The sequence below is a fragment of the Apium graveolens genome, unplaced genomic scaffold (genome assembly GCF_009905375.1).
Source record: "Apium graveolens cultivar Ventura unplaced genomic scaffold, ASM990537v1 ctg6069, whole genome shotgun sequence".
In the NCBI taxonomy this organism is placed as follows: Eukaryota; Viridiplantae; Streptophyta; class Magnoliopsida; order Apiales; family Apiaceae; genus Apium; species Apium graveolens.
Window position 1 is genome coordinate 31,492 of NW_027419210.1, and position 16,311 is coordinate 47,802.

Genomic DNA, 16,311 nt, shown 5'->3' on the forward strand with positions numbered 1-16,311 from the left:
ACTATTTGATTTCTTTGTATTTACTATTTATAAACACCTTACAAGGTACATGGACCCTTGGTTCAAATATATTTTTATTTGAATACATATATATATATGTATATATATATATGCATATAAATATATTTATGTATACAAGTAAGTTCTAAGTTCTATGGAGTTCCTTATTTTTGGAAACCTGAAGTCTATATATGTTTTGCAAGTAAAATATTACGTAAATATTTTAAAATGTATTATTTTGTGACTCATGCCCTATAAACTTCAATATTTTAATGAAAATCTTTCAAATTTCATACATTTTCAAGTATAACATGGCAAAATATATAATTCTGTAAAACATGCTTAGCTTGTAAAATATTTATGGTCACATTGCAAAACATGCATGTTCTACTTGTTCAACATTAATGATAAAACACCACTACACACTTTATACCCTTTAGCTTATTATATTTATATTAAATTGTTAACATACATAAAACTTGGACCATTAGATTGGATTGTAATAGTTGGTCATGATGTTGGACTCCATGACTTCAAAAAAAAGGACACGATAGAAATTTGTTCTTTATATATATACGTATATATAAATATAAGTATCTATATACCCACATATATATGTGTGTGTTTGTGCATAACAATGGTCTTCTTTTAAAAAATTTATTATAATATACATTCACAAAGTTTTCTTAACTTCTTTAAATTTGAAACTCGATTAATATTTGTAAATCTAATAATTAAAATATTTTTTAACAAACTCTTTTTCTACATTAGTTTAAAAAATGTGGTACTAAAATCCCGGTACCATGATATTAGTTTAAAAAAAATGATAGTTTGGGAAACGTTAAGAAATTTAAGAAATGGTTGGATAATATGGTGCATATATTATGTGACCATTGAAAATTTAATAAATAATGCAAATAAATCATGGGGTTTATATGGATTTGTGAGGCACAAAGAACCCTATACATTCGTCTTGTATATGTTTTTTTAATTCCAAGTTTTCTTTTAATTCTAAGCAAAATCTAAAAACTAAAAGTCTGGTAGAGTAAAATAAAAAAGAAATTCCTTGGATTCGTAGAAATTAAAAGTGCTTGGATTAGAGAACTAAAAAAGAAAATAAATATCATGAAAAGCATAGTGTATATAGTTTAATATTCATCATTATGATCAAATAGATTATATCAACATTCAAAGAATAAAATATTCAATTAAGATTTTAACAAATTATTATTATTCCATGGATTTAATATGTTGTAGCTGATTTAATATTCTACAAAGGATATATAATATTGGTAAGTCCACGCATGTGTCGTAATGTCTACATAGAATAGAGCCTAAATTCAATAGAATCTCTTGTACTTATGTGAGATTTGAAAGAGTTTAAAATATACTGCGAAATTAACAAAATCCAAAATTTTTCATTATATGTACAAAATTTGAGATTTGATAGAGTTTGAAATTTGAAAATTTTCTATATAATCTAGATTGAATACACCCCCTAATATTTTCCATTATATGTAATAATTTCTAAAGAGAATTGTTAAATAAGCTCCACTTTTTACTATAAAAGTTCGACTTTTAAATTTTAGACATGTTTAGTACACATTTGCCCATAATTTTTAATAGTGAAATTCTTGGAATTTGTTGTTGCTATGGATAGTTATGTCATTTGCAAGACACCTGGAGATTAAATAGTATTTTTTAAAGTTTATTTATCAATTCCCTTTCTAAATTTGGCATTAGTTTTTCTACAAGTTATTAAATTTAAAAATTATACTAATGTTTAAATTTTATTATATGATCCTTTAACTATAATATCCTTTGTCTAGAAAAGGGTATGATATAGTTTGTTATTATTAATAATTACTATACTATATACTATTTATTATTATTATTATTTATAATATATTACTAGTATTATTATTATAATTATTATTATTCTAGTTTATTTATTATTATTCTTTTGCCTCCGAGTGGTCTTGTTGCTGGGCTCATGGGCTCATATGGTCTAGAAATGTCTCCCAATCAAGCGGCCCACAAAATAAAATCTCAAAACCCTAATCTTGGCTTTATAAATTTATATACAACCTTTGCCCACCTATCTTTGCACCATTCCTTACATTCATCAAAATCCAAAATCAATTTTCACGCTAGAGGTGCCACAAAGCCATCACCACCTTTGCCATCATGATGAATAATAGAGAGGAAGGTCACAGAGGAAGAAAGAGGACACAAAAATGTGTAACAAAGGAAGAATGGTGTTTTTTATGCTATGTTGGGGGACTTCTTCTATTTTGTGATCAAGAGTAAGTTCCTTGAACTATTTTTATGATATATATTTATATACACACACTGGTCTATAACTCGTGCGGTGCACGATTGTTTTAATCCTTATATACTGTAAATGATAATTTTAATATGTTATTTCTGGGATTTGAACATCACACCGCCTAATCATAACAATAATTTTTAGGATTATATTATATGGTTATTTCATTTGAATTATCTAACGGTTGTGTATTGAGTGACCAAATTATGAATTGACCAAATAATCGACGAAACTTTTAATGTTATGTGGATGAAACTTTTAATGTTCGCACTTTAATATAATAGTATATATTTATATCATTCTCTGTGTGTGTGATGTATGATTTTGAGATAGACCACTTCAAATAGGGAGGAATTATTTTTTGTTTGGGGCTGCAACATAGAAGGTTTAATTGAAAATTTTGAGATTTGGGCGAGGAGATTGATTAATATCCCAAGCCCGACCCTTGTTCCCCGCACTGCTCTTAGGTAGTAATAAAATGTAATATTTATATAAGATAAGGTTTAAGGGAGAACTTTTGTAAAAGGAGAACCGAGATAACGATCTTTAAAAATTATTTATGAAATCGAAAAATTGAGTAGTTTCAAATATTTACAATTCTTCCAAAAGAAACCAATCACAAACAATTTTTTTTCAAATATAAAAAAAGATCACGAGAAAACCTCATAATCTGGGAATTTTAAAGATTTTAAAATTCTATTTTTGAATCACATAAATTTTACAAGTTTTTTTGAATCTCGGTCAAAAATTTAGAAATTTTAGATAATTATTTTTATAAAATTTAATTACTGATTCAAATTTTGATGTTAAAAAGAAAATATAATGAAAACCAAAATGTTAATATACATTTATTTCGTAAAAAGAGGAGAAAAATATTTAGAATCTCGTTTTAAATATCAGGTTTTTAATTTCTCTTTCTAACATTAAATCTTACTAATATATGAGAACCCACACTTATGTGATATATGAGAACTAATCTCCCCTAAACAAATTTAAAGCTACTTTTAATCACCACATCCTTCCTCCTCACCTCACCCCTCCAGCCTATACGTCCGGCTACACCATCCCACACCTTTGTCTAGCACCTATCCCTACTGTCTTCCCACCTAAAATAACCTAAAATCATCAATGTTGATAAAAAATTACCAAAGTCAAAAAAATCACCATGGTTGTGTTAGGAGGAAATATACACATAACGAGATTCAATCTACCAATGCGGAGTACACACAAAACATGTATGACACGAAAAATCCGCGTCCCAACTTGTATTATTAATCCAAACAGTTATCATTAATGCAATAGATACATAACACCTCAATGGTGTCCCAAGCCAAACAATGCTCAACCAAACAATAACAATCAATCAAGGATGTCTAAGCCCAATACTTAAGCATCCGCTCACGAGCGATACTTAAGTCTACATCTTAGACACTCCTCTCATCAATCAAACACAATGACTATTTATATATAACCAACAAAAAACTTAGCCAAAAAGACATACCTAATCCGATTATAATAATAATTGTCTACTCGTATAATTATTGCGTAATCCAATTGTGATAATAATTTCCTACCCATACAATTATTACACAATCCAATTATTATAATAATTATATTATTACCCAATCCAATAATATCTTGTATTACCAAGCCCAACCAGTTACATTAGGTTGAAACCCAACAATCCTCCCCTTTAATCTAATACTCTAGAGTAGATTAAACGGAAACCATCAAAATATCAACGTCTCTTCGCCGATGCCTCCCGTTGAACAAGAATTCATTCATCTCATTCTTCCAACTTTTGAGAATCACTAAAACCCGTATAGTGACCATTAAACTATCGTTCTTCATAATAGCGACATATCCATCCACAAAATCACATGCATCAATCATGAATGCTCCTTTCATCATTGAGTCACCCAATCCTTGCTTTCACAATCCTTTGGCCTCTTGAAGAAGAACAACAACATTAGCCAAAATATTCGCCTGATTGATCAAGCCACTAAATAAATTCCGATAATCTCTTTCATCTCGTGTCGAGTCTAAACGATTTGATCCAGGTTGCAAGTCGACCGTCATGCAGCACTTAACTTTGTCTCTTCCCTCGTTAGTATGCTTCCTGTCATTAAATCCATCATCGTAATCTGCCATGCCAATTGAACCTCAAACTTTCATCCAACTCAATTCACCAGGAACCTCGATTCTGATACCACTCGTTAGGAGGAAAACACACAATTTTTCGAGATTCGATCTCTCAATGCAGAGTATAAGACATTTATGAGTTATGACACGTAAAACCCGCGTCCCAACTTGTATTATTAATCCAAACAATTATCAATAGTGCAATAGTTACATGATACCTTAATGGTGTCCGAAGCCAAATAATGCTCAAGCATACAATCAAACAATAGCAATCGATCTAGGATGTATAAGCCTAATACTTAACATCCGCTCACCAGTACTTAAGTCTATATCTTAGACACTCCTCTCATCAATCAAACACAATATGACTATGTATATATAGCCATTATGAAACCTTGCCAACAAGACATACCTAATATGATTATAATAATAGTCTACTCATACAATTATTACACAATCCAATTGTGATAATAATTGCCTACCCATACAATTGTTTCACAATCCACCTATGATAATAATTATATACCCATACAATTATTGCCCATCCAATTATATCTTAAATCACTAAGCCCAACCAATCACATTGGGTTGAAACCCAATAGGTTGAACTACTCCTACCACCGCACTGCAACTACGTACATCCGACCACCCTCCGACCACTAAAATCAAAAAAGTTACCACCGTCAAAAAATAATCACTGCAGTTAAACATATAAATCACTAGAAGAAAACCTTCATAACCACCACACAACAAGCACATCTGTCCATTATCTTCGATCACCACCTAAACTCATCCAACATTATACTTAAATTATTATATGTAAATATAATTACTACAATCGACCAAAAAATCACTGAATTAAATCACCAACTGTATTCAGACAATCAGGAAAAATCATCGAACTTCGAACGAAATCACCAAACATTCATATATGAGAAAAATCGAAACATAGGTCGGAAATTTGAATGGCGACAATAGTAAAGAAGACAGAGTGGTGCATTTTGAAAATAACAATTTTATAGTGAAAGAAGAGTGAGAAAAAGGAAGTTGAGTCAAGAGAATGGCGATACAAACTGACAAAAGGATATGTGGATTAGTGATGATCGATCTAAAAATGTATTGTTGAATAGGGGATAATAAATTCGACCGGAATCTGATGAAGACCGAAATTTGATGACGAAGTATGATTCAATGAATTTAGGAATTTTTTGGTTAAAAATAAGGGAATTGAGTTATTTTCTATGATGAAATTCGTGTACAATAAACAATTATTTAACCATTAAATATAATTTTATAAGGCGGAGAATTTATATTATTGTATAATATTTTAACATTTCCGTTTTTTTGGGTAGACTACTCAATTCGAGTTTACACCAATAAATTTGAGTATTCGTTATTCAGTAGTCGAACCGAGTCGCGTGTTGATGTATATATATATATGTGTGTGTGTGGAATACCTAAAATGGTAAACAAATCTGTCATCTACTATTTTTCAGAAATGGGTTATGGTTTTTTGTTTTTAATTTACATAATCTTTTTCCCTTTCTTTTTCTTTTTGTTATTATTCTACACAGATTTTATCGATTTTTTTAAAACTAATTGTTTCAAGTACAGTCTCAACATTCATACAATTATTTTGAAAATATATAGGTAATTACATTGGTTTACATGTTGACAATTAATAAATTTTTTCTGGGTAAAGTTTAACATAAAAGAAACATTTTTCTTCAGAAATAGGACATGCAACTTGTTTAAAATGCCAGTCAGAGTTAAATCATCGGAAACCAACTTGATTTTTCAGTACATATATATACTATTTCCATGAACCATGATGACTATATGAAAGTTCATTTTATGTTATTAGTTCCTGTATTTTGTGTCATTAATTTCCCTAGATATTTACCATGTAATAATTTTAGTTTTAGTGCACATTTTATCTCTTTCATTCCTGAGTAGAGCCATTCTCTAAGTAATGTTGTTCCAAAATGTTTCAGAGATTGCATAAAAGCATGCCACCTTAAATGTATAGGCAAGGATGATTCAGTCGTCAACACCGGAAATTCCTGGACTTGTGGTATGTAGTTAAATATTTAGTTTTTTGTTTGCAGTCTTCCTTTGCCTCATTTGAATGTGCTCAATACATGCCATATGGGTCACCGAGGAGAGTTGATCTTTGTGTTCACATATATTTTATTAAATTGTTGTTTTAGCCTTTTTAATGTTTTTGTTTTAAGAACAAATTTGTAATTTAATTCAGTGGAATATCATAACGATGTATTTTTATCTGGAGCTCGAATGTTCATTAACCTGTCAGCAAAGAATTTACTAACATATAAAACTTATGCTACTGCTTCAGATGCTCATTCTTGTTTCATATGCCACAAAGGCCAGGATTTTATTTGCGTGGGCTGTCCAAAGGCTCTTTGCAGGCACTGCATTGGGCAAGTTGAATTTATTCAGATTAGAGGAAACAAGGGTCTATGTCATCTCTGTTTGAAGTATGGGCTACTATTTGAAGAAAAAAGAGATGGTGATTATGACAAGGTACGCTTACTTTACAGATAATAAGTAGATACACGAAATTATAGTAATATTTTCCAATTCCTTTTACCTCTAAAATTTTATCGTTTGTGAATACTATTAAATTTGAAGTATTTCAATCAGAAAGTTATTTGAAGAAAATATTTGCTGTGTCATCTTCAGAAGCAGGAAACATATATAAAATATATGTAAAAATGAAGAAGAAATTGACCATCTTGGAAGTTTCATTTCTCGCATGTGCTTCAAAGTTACCTTATTATCTCATATTTATAGTATTTTCTTCAACTTAAAATTGAATATCACGACTGTCTGTTAGGTATTTCTACTTGTCCATGGTTCTTGCTTGGTTTATGGGACGGTAAATTTTTTTACCATGGAATAATTGTAGATAATAAATATGATCACCTAATTGTTCTTAGCGTCATGTTCTTTATCGCTGGGGTGAGGTGGGGTTGGGGCGGATTAAGATCAAGTTGGAGGTGAGATGATTGATACAGGTGGTTATTCTATGTTTTGTACTATAATGGCTATGAATTTTCTTTATTACTTGTCTTACTGTTTGCATGCAGAAATTTATGGAGCACTTTGGTTTAGCTTGGAAAATTATTAGGGAGAGAGAATCCTTGACTCTGAAATATCTCCGCTCTGCGGAAGATAGAATGAAGAAAGGTGAATTCTATATGTCTTGCTGCGACTCAGATGAGAATGATGGTGTGAAGTCAGATATATATGACAAATTCCCTAAGGAAAACTTGAAAGCTCGCAGGATTCCTCCACTCCAGTACGCGTCAATAGAACCTGAGAACATGACTCTGGTCTACCTAAAGAGGGGGTTAGTTAGGAAACTTCTAAAGGGACCCAGGACCTTATTTGATGACAAGTTAATCGGAAGTTTCGTTAAAATCAAAGCAGCTAGGAATGACCGTTTTGACCAGAACATTTTTAAGCTCTTGCAAGTCACAGGTTAGTGTTGTTGTGTTGGTAGATGCATATGTCGTTCGAAGTTCGAACTGGGTTCCATATTATTTTATAATGGTACAAAGTTTGCTTCTTAAAGACTATAGGCCGGGTCACATGCATTCTGTCCTTATAGTCTAAATTTAACTCTAATATTGTTGAATTATTTAATGAAATTGCAGATTTTAAAATAATTGACTTGTATACCTGTAGTTTGTCTCTTATGATTGCTGGATCTTAACATGATATTAGTTACTATAAACAAAAGCAGTTCAGTTTATTCCTTCATGGATTTTCAGGCACAATATGGACTTACAATGGTGAAAATGATCCCGAGGTATTACTGCATGTTTCAGGCATGGAGAATAAAATTAGTATCAATTTGCTCGAAAACTGCAACATAACCCAGGTAATTATATTGGTTTTAGTAAGTTTTGTCTAAGATATTATGTCTTGCTAAAAAATGCTTGATTCATGCTTACCTTTTTTTCAATGTTTAAAATTATATTTGTTTTGTAAAATTTTCAAGCTTATATTTGACTGTGAGGAATTTGGAACTTTGTTGCTTCTATTTATTTACAGGAAGAGTGCAAAGATTTGCAGATACGCATACAATGTGGCCTTTTAAAACAGCCTACTGTAGTAAGTACTGTCCTTAGTAGTAGTATTATGTTATGATTTGTTATTTATTCTGTATCATCTCATTGAGTTTGACATCATCCACTATTTTATCTACCAAAAAAAAACATCATTGGCTATCGACTTTGTAGCATTCCTTATAACCATGACTGTGATTGTCCTTTATAAGCATCTTTTAGTTGTCCAACATTGAGCATGTATTTATATTTGACAGGATGAGCTTGAACAGAAGGCGATAATTTTGCACGAGGATATAACGAAACATGTAAGCATGTGTTTAATATTGATTGTGCTTAGTGGACCATTTTTATTTATGCATAATATCTTACATAAAGTTGATCAGTATATTTAACCTTTCTGAATTCCTCTTACTTCTTTCTGAATCTTCTATTTAATAAATTGTTGCGCTCAATAGTTTCCCTGTATTAGCTTAACTCAATCATTTGGTACATGTTCTGTTTTTACTTCAAGTGGATTGCTACAGAGCTGCAGAGGCTTAAAAATCGTTTTGATCTAGCTTGTGAAAAAGGGTGGAGAGGACAATATCCTTTATTATTAGAATAATTCCTTACATATGCTATTTATACTACAATTATTACCTCAATTGTTCACCTTCACCCATTGACCTTTATACAATGATTGAATTTGAAAAAAAAGAGAGACCTTCTCCTGAAATCTGATGAGCAGGCAAAGTTACTGAATACTGTTCCCCATGTGGTCGCTGCTGCTGAAGGGGAACTTGAACGTCTTTCTAGGAACTGTTTGAAGGCTCCAGTTACTGGCGGAAGTAGATCAGGTACAACATATACACTGAGTAATAGTAACAGTATAAATACTGATCTTAACTTTGCATGTTCCAATATGGAAAGGTTATTAATTTTGACACACCTATTGAAATATATTTAAGCATCCTTAATTTAATAGGCTACTGCTGCATTTAGCCATTTTAAAACCTAAACTTTGACAAGTTCTATTTATACCTAAATAATGTGAATTTTAAAAAAAATTAAACTGACCCCTGTCACGCTAGTCCCGGCTTTGTGGTTGGTTAGTAGATGATACTTTTCTAAATTATTTATATAGGGGTCATTTTTACGAATTTCCAAGGATTTGATTCGATCTTGTTATTCTCAGGTAAATTAGCGGAAGATAATAGGCCACCAATGGAGGAAGAAGCCGAGACAATACTTCAAACAGGAGGTCAGAGGTTCAGACCCTGTGATAGTCCATAGGACCCTGAGTTGTGCATTTAACCTAATATCAAACATCTCATTTTAAATTGAGATGCATGAAAAGTTATACTGAACTTCTATTAATATTTGTTGAATTGCTCAACAAATATTAATAACACAATCATCGTATCTCCATGTCAACCTACCCGATTCTTTTTAAGATCTAAGCATTAATATATAGTTACTTAAAATTATCTCCAAAGGTTGGACTTTGACAAATCATCGTAAATTATAATTTTTACCTTTTCTATGCAAATAATTTTCGACCCTTCTCCTAAAAAATGCCCCAAATGTTGGCACCCCTTTAAAATATTTATATTATTTAGTTATACTAATATATTGTATTTTTAAATTGTTATCCATATTATGATAAATAAGTTGGCACCTTGCTCAAGGGATGCCGACTTTTGGCACCCCATCAACTTTAATAGAGAGCCAACAAGGGTGTTGTGCCATGTCATGCCACGTGGAAGTTGGCACGCCTTGTTGGAGTTGCTTTAATGCTATGATTTGTGCATGTCTACAAATCCATATAACTAGCTCTATTTGAACCTAGTTGACATAGTATTACTGTATATCGATCGGCTTAAAATCATATCTTCTTCAATTTTGTCTGTTTACACACATTACAGATAGAGCATAACATACATATACTTAAAGAATATTGCAGAGTTCAATACTTAATGTGCCAATTCAACAGTTACAAACCCATTACCAAAAAGGAAAACTGTACTTGATATTATTATATTATATTTATGTTCTTTAAATCATTGATTATTACATAGTGTAGTTGAGATATATTATTTCAATTGGCCTTTTCCACTCATAGTTCGAGGTTTATGTGCCAACTATGCATGTGTTCTGCTTATTATGACAACCATCATTTGACAAATACTTGTCATGTATGTCGTATGTGTAGGAGATCAAGTAATACACAATCCAAGCGCATCTCTAGAGAGGACTCAAAGTATTGTAATCGGTCCAGGGAATGATGAAGCAATCGGGCATGAAAAAGCTGAGGGTTCCACAGCAAAAGAAGTTACAGAAGGCTAGTATATGAAATTAGTTAAATATTAATGTCATCAGTATTTCGTTCTTTCTTCTAGTTTTTACAATTCTTTCAGTCTTAGTATCAATGGATGACAAAGGTATACTATTGTGTATTCTCCCGCTAGTCATGCGTAAATTAGAAGACTAGAACCAACCAAACATACCCAGTATATCCCTGAGTCTAGAGATGGTGGGATGTATACAGACCTTACTCCAATCCCAAAAAATGAAAAATTTCTAAAAGGACTCCCGGATAAAACAATCCACTATGAGAAAAAATATATAAAGAAAAGAATAACTGGTCTCGTGATTCTAATCAAGGAACAAGAATATATTAAACATAAAGCGGTAATAGCACATGTGTAAAATTTTAAAGTTTCAAGCATGCAATATAGAAGGAAAGGGGGATAGTAAGCAAATAAGATGATCATCACACTCTATTGAGAACTTCAAACCCTGTACAACCCACGTCTTGCACCCCATGATACGGGATTTGTTAAACTTACCAAAGATCACCTAGTTTAGTTCAAAGTCTCTAAAAAATCCTATTGGAGGTCATACCTTCTTAAATCTAGCCCTCTACAGATCACTACGCCCTCTAGTACTGCCTCCTACAAACATGACCAGACAAATGTTAAGCGCAGCTGACATAGTATTATTCTATCGCTCTAACGTCACGTTTTCTCCATAATATCTCTTTTACACACAGAAGAGACACTACATTATACAATACTTGCACAGTTTATACAGTTCACAGCTCAATGAGTCAATATCACAACCCAGATTTTACCTGGGAAAACTTATTGATAGCCAGAACCTCAAAACTCTCAGTCACAATGTTGCTTCTCTAAACATGTCAGTGTTATTGTAGTCCAGATGTAATATGCATCGTCCTGTATATATACCAAGATAGGAACCTGTACTTGATATTGTAATATTATACAATATATAAGCACGTTTTCTATTAAAATAAAGTAAAATTGTTGATAACATCATGTATCATAAGGCTTATTAGGAATGGTGTGATTATTTATCCCTCCTGATTTAATTTCCTTAAATGTGTTATTTAGTATCCATTTCTAGTGTTCAAGGTGCAATGCACTACATTTTTCACGCTGTGTGAAAATTTATTTATGTTCTGTTATTCTTAGTCAATGCACACATTTACCTCTATATAAATATGTTTAAATGAAACCATGTTATGTTATATCCTGTGGAAAAGGAATTTTTTTTTAAGTCAGACATTTTTTCCTGACCACATCAATACAAGTGACAAGTATTAATAATTATGTAAATGCAGGCTGCCTACATTTGTCGTTGACTCCCTATTGTATTCTATGTAATGGTAGAATGTGCTAATTAAGATATATTCAGTGATTTTGCACTATGCGCAATATGTCGTGCTATTATACGTAATGCGTGTGACGTTCACTCCAAGTCCCCAATATATATATGTCGAATCCAGAAAATGAAACCATGATTTTATATGTGCAGAGAAAAAAAAATATAAGTCTTATATTTTGACAACCTATACTAATACAAGTTCTCAGTATTATTAGTTATTTAAATGAATTTTACCTATATGTGTCATTGGTTCCCTATGATATTACATGTATTCTCTGAATTTCTAATTATTACAGACTGCAGATGAGACTTATTCTGTGGAGTGGTCATTTTCGCTCATAATTCAAAGTCTTATGTTCCGTCTATGCATGTGTACTGCCCATTAAGACAAGCATCATTTGACAAATACCTGTCATGTGTGCAGAAGATCAAGTAGTACTGGATCTGAGCAAATCTTTTGAGATGACTGAAACTGTTGCAATCGGTCTAGTGGATGATCATATAGTCGAACAAGAAAAATTTGAGGGCTCTACTGCACAAATTACAGGTGGCCAGTATAAGACACTATTTCGTTATTTATGACATTAAAATTTGTTTGTTTCTTTTAGTTCTTAAATTTCTTCCAGTCTTAGTATCAACAATTGAAGAAGCTACACCATTGGCTAGTCTCCCGTAGTTTTGCGCACATTTGATAAAAGACTAATATATTGTAACGTATATTTAAAAAAATTGGCAATTTACATAAAAATATTACAATGATCATATCTCCCTGTCAATTTTCGAATCTCTTTTTCAGATCTCACCATTACTTTCTCGTAACTTAATTTTTTCCCTTTCAAAACTATGATAGTGTTTCTCTCAATATTTATTGTTTGTCTCCAAATAATCTGTTTTACATGTATTACACATGTAGGAGATCATACATAATACTTGTATAACAGAGCTCATTACTCGATGAGCCAATTCAGCAAATTAGAAAATATCAATTATCTAGGAAAACTATATGTCAAGTACAACCTTAAAACTCTTACTCACGACATTTCTTTGAAAGAAACTTGTACGTTATTGTGTTATAGTATATTTTATTGGACATTCTACTATAAAAAATATTTTCCTGACGAAGTATATGTCGTGATTTTCTTATTTACTCTACAAGTCCTTTTCGAGTTCTTATTCGCAATGTCTAATACATTTTTAGCTATAGCTCTAGCTCTGACGCAATGCGATAATTTATTTATACTATGTAATTTAGTGCTGTGTGTAAATTTATTTATGTTATGTTATTTTCACTCAGTGCGGGCCTTAACTCCATATCCAGTAGATTTGTTCATTCTAGAAAATTGTTTATTATATATTCTGCGGCAGAGGACAAAAGAATGCAGGTCTGATAGGTTGTCTGGACCATATTAAGACAGGTGATCAACATTTAGAATTTTACTCATAATTTCGCATTCTTGACTTGTTTACTCTCAGTTAGCAATGATGTCAAAGATAACGGTCGACCAAGCGTTCCAGTGGATCATCAGGACCTCAAATGGAACATTATAACTCCAGCAAGGGTAGTGAGCGGTCCTTACCATATTGACGACCTTAAGTGCATGTCCGGAAGGGAGCTAGCAGAAATTCTGCAATCACGATTCATGACGCCATTGATAAAGAAAACACAAAGATTTCTACCACAGACGTTACTGAAGGTTAGTATAGGATAGTATTTTACATTGTGGTTTCAAGAAATTATATATCCATACCAATATTTTGTCTCCCAGAAGTTTTGCATGTATTAGAAGACTAAAATTCATAATGGATGTCAACAAAAAAACTAGAACTCAAAAGAAAATATACAATGAGCGTAACCCTATGCCATATTACGAAGTAAAAGCTACCTTTTTATAACACATCCTGGAAATTGTTCATTGTACGCTGTAGTCTTGATCAGTATCTAGGAAAACATTCTCATAACTACAATATAAAAATTGTGACTTACTATATTGATGATAGGGATGAGAAAAAACCAGAATTGTGACAAAACCGCACCAAACCAAAGTTATTACATCATTTTACGTAACAAATAAAAGATATTCTTAATACTGTAATATACTTTACTGAATTTCTGTGTATGAAATATATTTCATCTATAGGTATGTAAACATGTTTCCTTTTGTTAAAATATATGTCTATATATACGGCATTTAGTTGACCGTGATTTTCTCTTACAGTTTATTACAAATCCTTTTCAGATACTGTTATCCGTTGTTCATGTCTGGTACATTTGTAGCAAATAGCTCCCGATAAATGTGCTGATTTATTTTTATGCTGTCATCAATTTTCGCACGAAGCACTAAATTTCTATATTTTGTGATTTGCTGCGCAATGCAACCTCTTAAATCCATGTCCAATAATTTTTAGTTTTTCCGGAAAATAAAAGTAAGACAAATTATGCAACAGATGACAAAACATAATGTGTATCATTTGGTTAAATTTGTTCAAACCTCTACCTGATACCTATGTTTGTGATTTTGGTTCATTTTAATATGATGTGTATGGTTCATCTTTATTTCCTACCTATGGCAGATGAGATCTATTACTGCATCACGCATAATTTGATGCTTTTCTATTGATTATCCTCAGGTAATGAGGAAAATAATGGTCAAATATTTGACAAACAATTGGAGGCACTTATGATCAAGGAAAATAATGGTCAAATATCTGACAAACAATTGGAGGCACTTATGAAAGATCTAGGCGAGACATGTATCTTAGCTACAACACCTCAACCTGCCACAATATGTGAAGAGGATCCCAAGTGGAATATTTTACTTTCAGGAGGGGTAGAAAAAGGTCCTTACTCGCTCAGAAGCCTAAAGGGCGTGCACCACATTTCTTCTACCTCTTCACAGTACATAAAGGTATGGAATGAAGGTGAAAGCAAAGAAACTGCGATAACATTACCTAATGCATTAAAATTACTTTCTCAGAAGAAGTGAGGAGTATATGCACAATTTTATCATGGACTAATTTAAGTACCGTAAAACAAAGTTGGTTAAAAGAGATACAGATGGAGAGTCTATATCTTGAATTACTCAATTTTGATGTTATGAGGTAAGCAATAGTAATATTTTAATGTTCTTTGCGGAAGATCGGAAGAGGTTGATTTGATGGAACTATAGAAAAATTATTATCATATTTTAGATATTTGTTTTACAAATGAAAACTTCATTTCACATTCGACATTCATATTTCTAATGGTGAATTGTAAACGTTTATGTGATTTTAAATTTTGAACTTTTAAATATTTTTGTGCTATTCAGTGATTTTATTCAATATTAAAATTTCTGTTGATCCATCAGGTTAAACACTCTAATTTAACTCAATATAAATTTGGGGTCCTATATTGATCTCACTAGAAATTTGGGTCAACAGATATGAAGTTGATAATCGGTGTTGTGTGAGAGCGTCCTATATTGCGGTCCTATATGGATCTTAACTGATTTCAGAACTTTAAATACTCTTTGATTTGATTGTTTATAATTTATTCCAGTTTTGCACTTATTTATATTTTATACTTGCGATTAATTCTATCTATATTTTTAAGACATCAAATTATACTAATTCAGTCCAAATAATGCTTATTCTGTTTGGGCGTTTTTTAGTTTCAAACGCGAAGACAACTTTTTTTAGATCAACTCTTTTTAACTAGGCTTGTTTATCCGAAAAATTTATTGACAATTTATTCCTCTTGCCTCATACTGATTGCTTTATTTGAAATAAAGGGTAGATCACTAGTCCAAGAAAGGTTATGAAATAGTTTTAAACACAAGTTCTTAGATGAATATATTTAAAAGAAAAACATTAAGATTTTTATTGATCTAAGACTTCTTAATTGTGAGTTCCACCAACTTACTGCCAGTCCTTTCATCTGGAAGCATTACAAATGTTCGGCTGGTTGTGAGGACTCGGGATTGTGGTGTGGAATCGGAATCGGGAATGGAATTGGGGTAAATGAAGATGAGAATGATATACAATGTTAAGGGGCGGTGAGGGTATGATTTTCCCTTCTTGAGGGAATGAGGTTCCATT

At 31.8% G+C, this 16,311-nt stretch overlaps 2 protein-coding genes across 3 annotated transcripts; both read left to right on the forward strand.

The window, feature by feature from the left end:
* The first annotated feature begins 2,078 nt into the window (after positions 1-2,078).
* LOC141703001 (uncharacterized) lies at positions 2,079-9,205 on the forward strand. The gene is made up of 8 exons (XM_074506623.1): positions 2,079-2,306; positions 6,466-6,545; positions 6,828-7,015; positions 7,582-7,975; positions 8,269-8,378; positions 8,552-8,611; positions 8,823-8,873; positions 9,080-9,205. The coding sequence occupies exons 1-8, from the start codon at positions 2,188-2,190 to the stop codon at positions 9,170-9,172; spliced, it is 1,095 nt and encodes a 364-aa protein (XP_074362724.1). The 5' UTR covers positions 2,079-2,187; the 3' UTR covers positions 9,173-9,205.
* A 67-nt stretch (positions 9,206-9,272) lies between these two features.
* Positions 9,273-15,385, forward strand: LOC141703003 (uncharacterized). 2 transcript variants are annotated; one of them, XM_074506624.1, is made up of 6 exons: positions 9,273-9,404; positions 9,743-9,808; positions 10,760-10,888; positions 12,659-12,781; positions 13,708-13,928; positions 14,863-15,385. In XM_074506624.1, exons 2-6 carry the CDS (start codon positions 9,772-9,774, stop codon positions 14,914-14,916), a joined length of 564 nt encoding a protein of 187 aa, XP_074362725.1. In that variant the 5' UTR covers positions 9,273-9,404; positions 9,743-9,771; the 3' UTR covers positions 14,917-15,385. The 2 variants fall into 2 exon arrangements, with proteins under 2 accessions (XP_074362725.1, XP_074362726.1); XM_074506625.1 differs by lacking the exon at positions 14,863-15,385 and adding an exon at positions 14,472-14,674.
* The last annotated feature ends 926 nt before the right edge of the window (positions 15,386-16,311 follow it).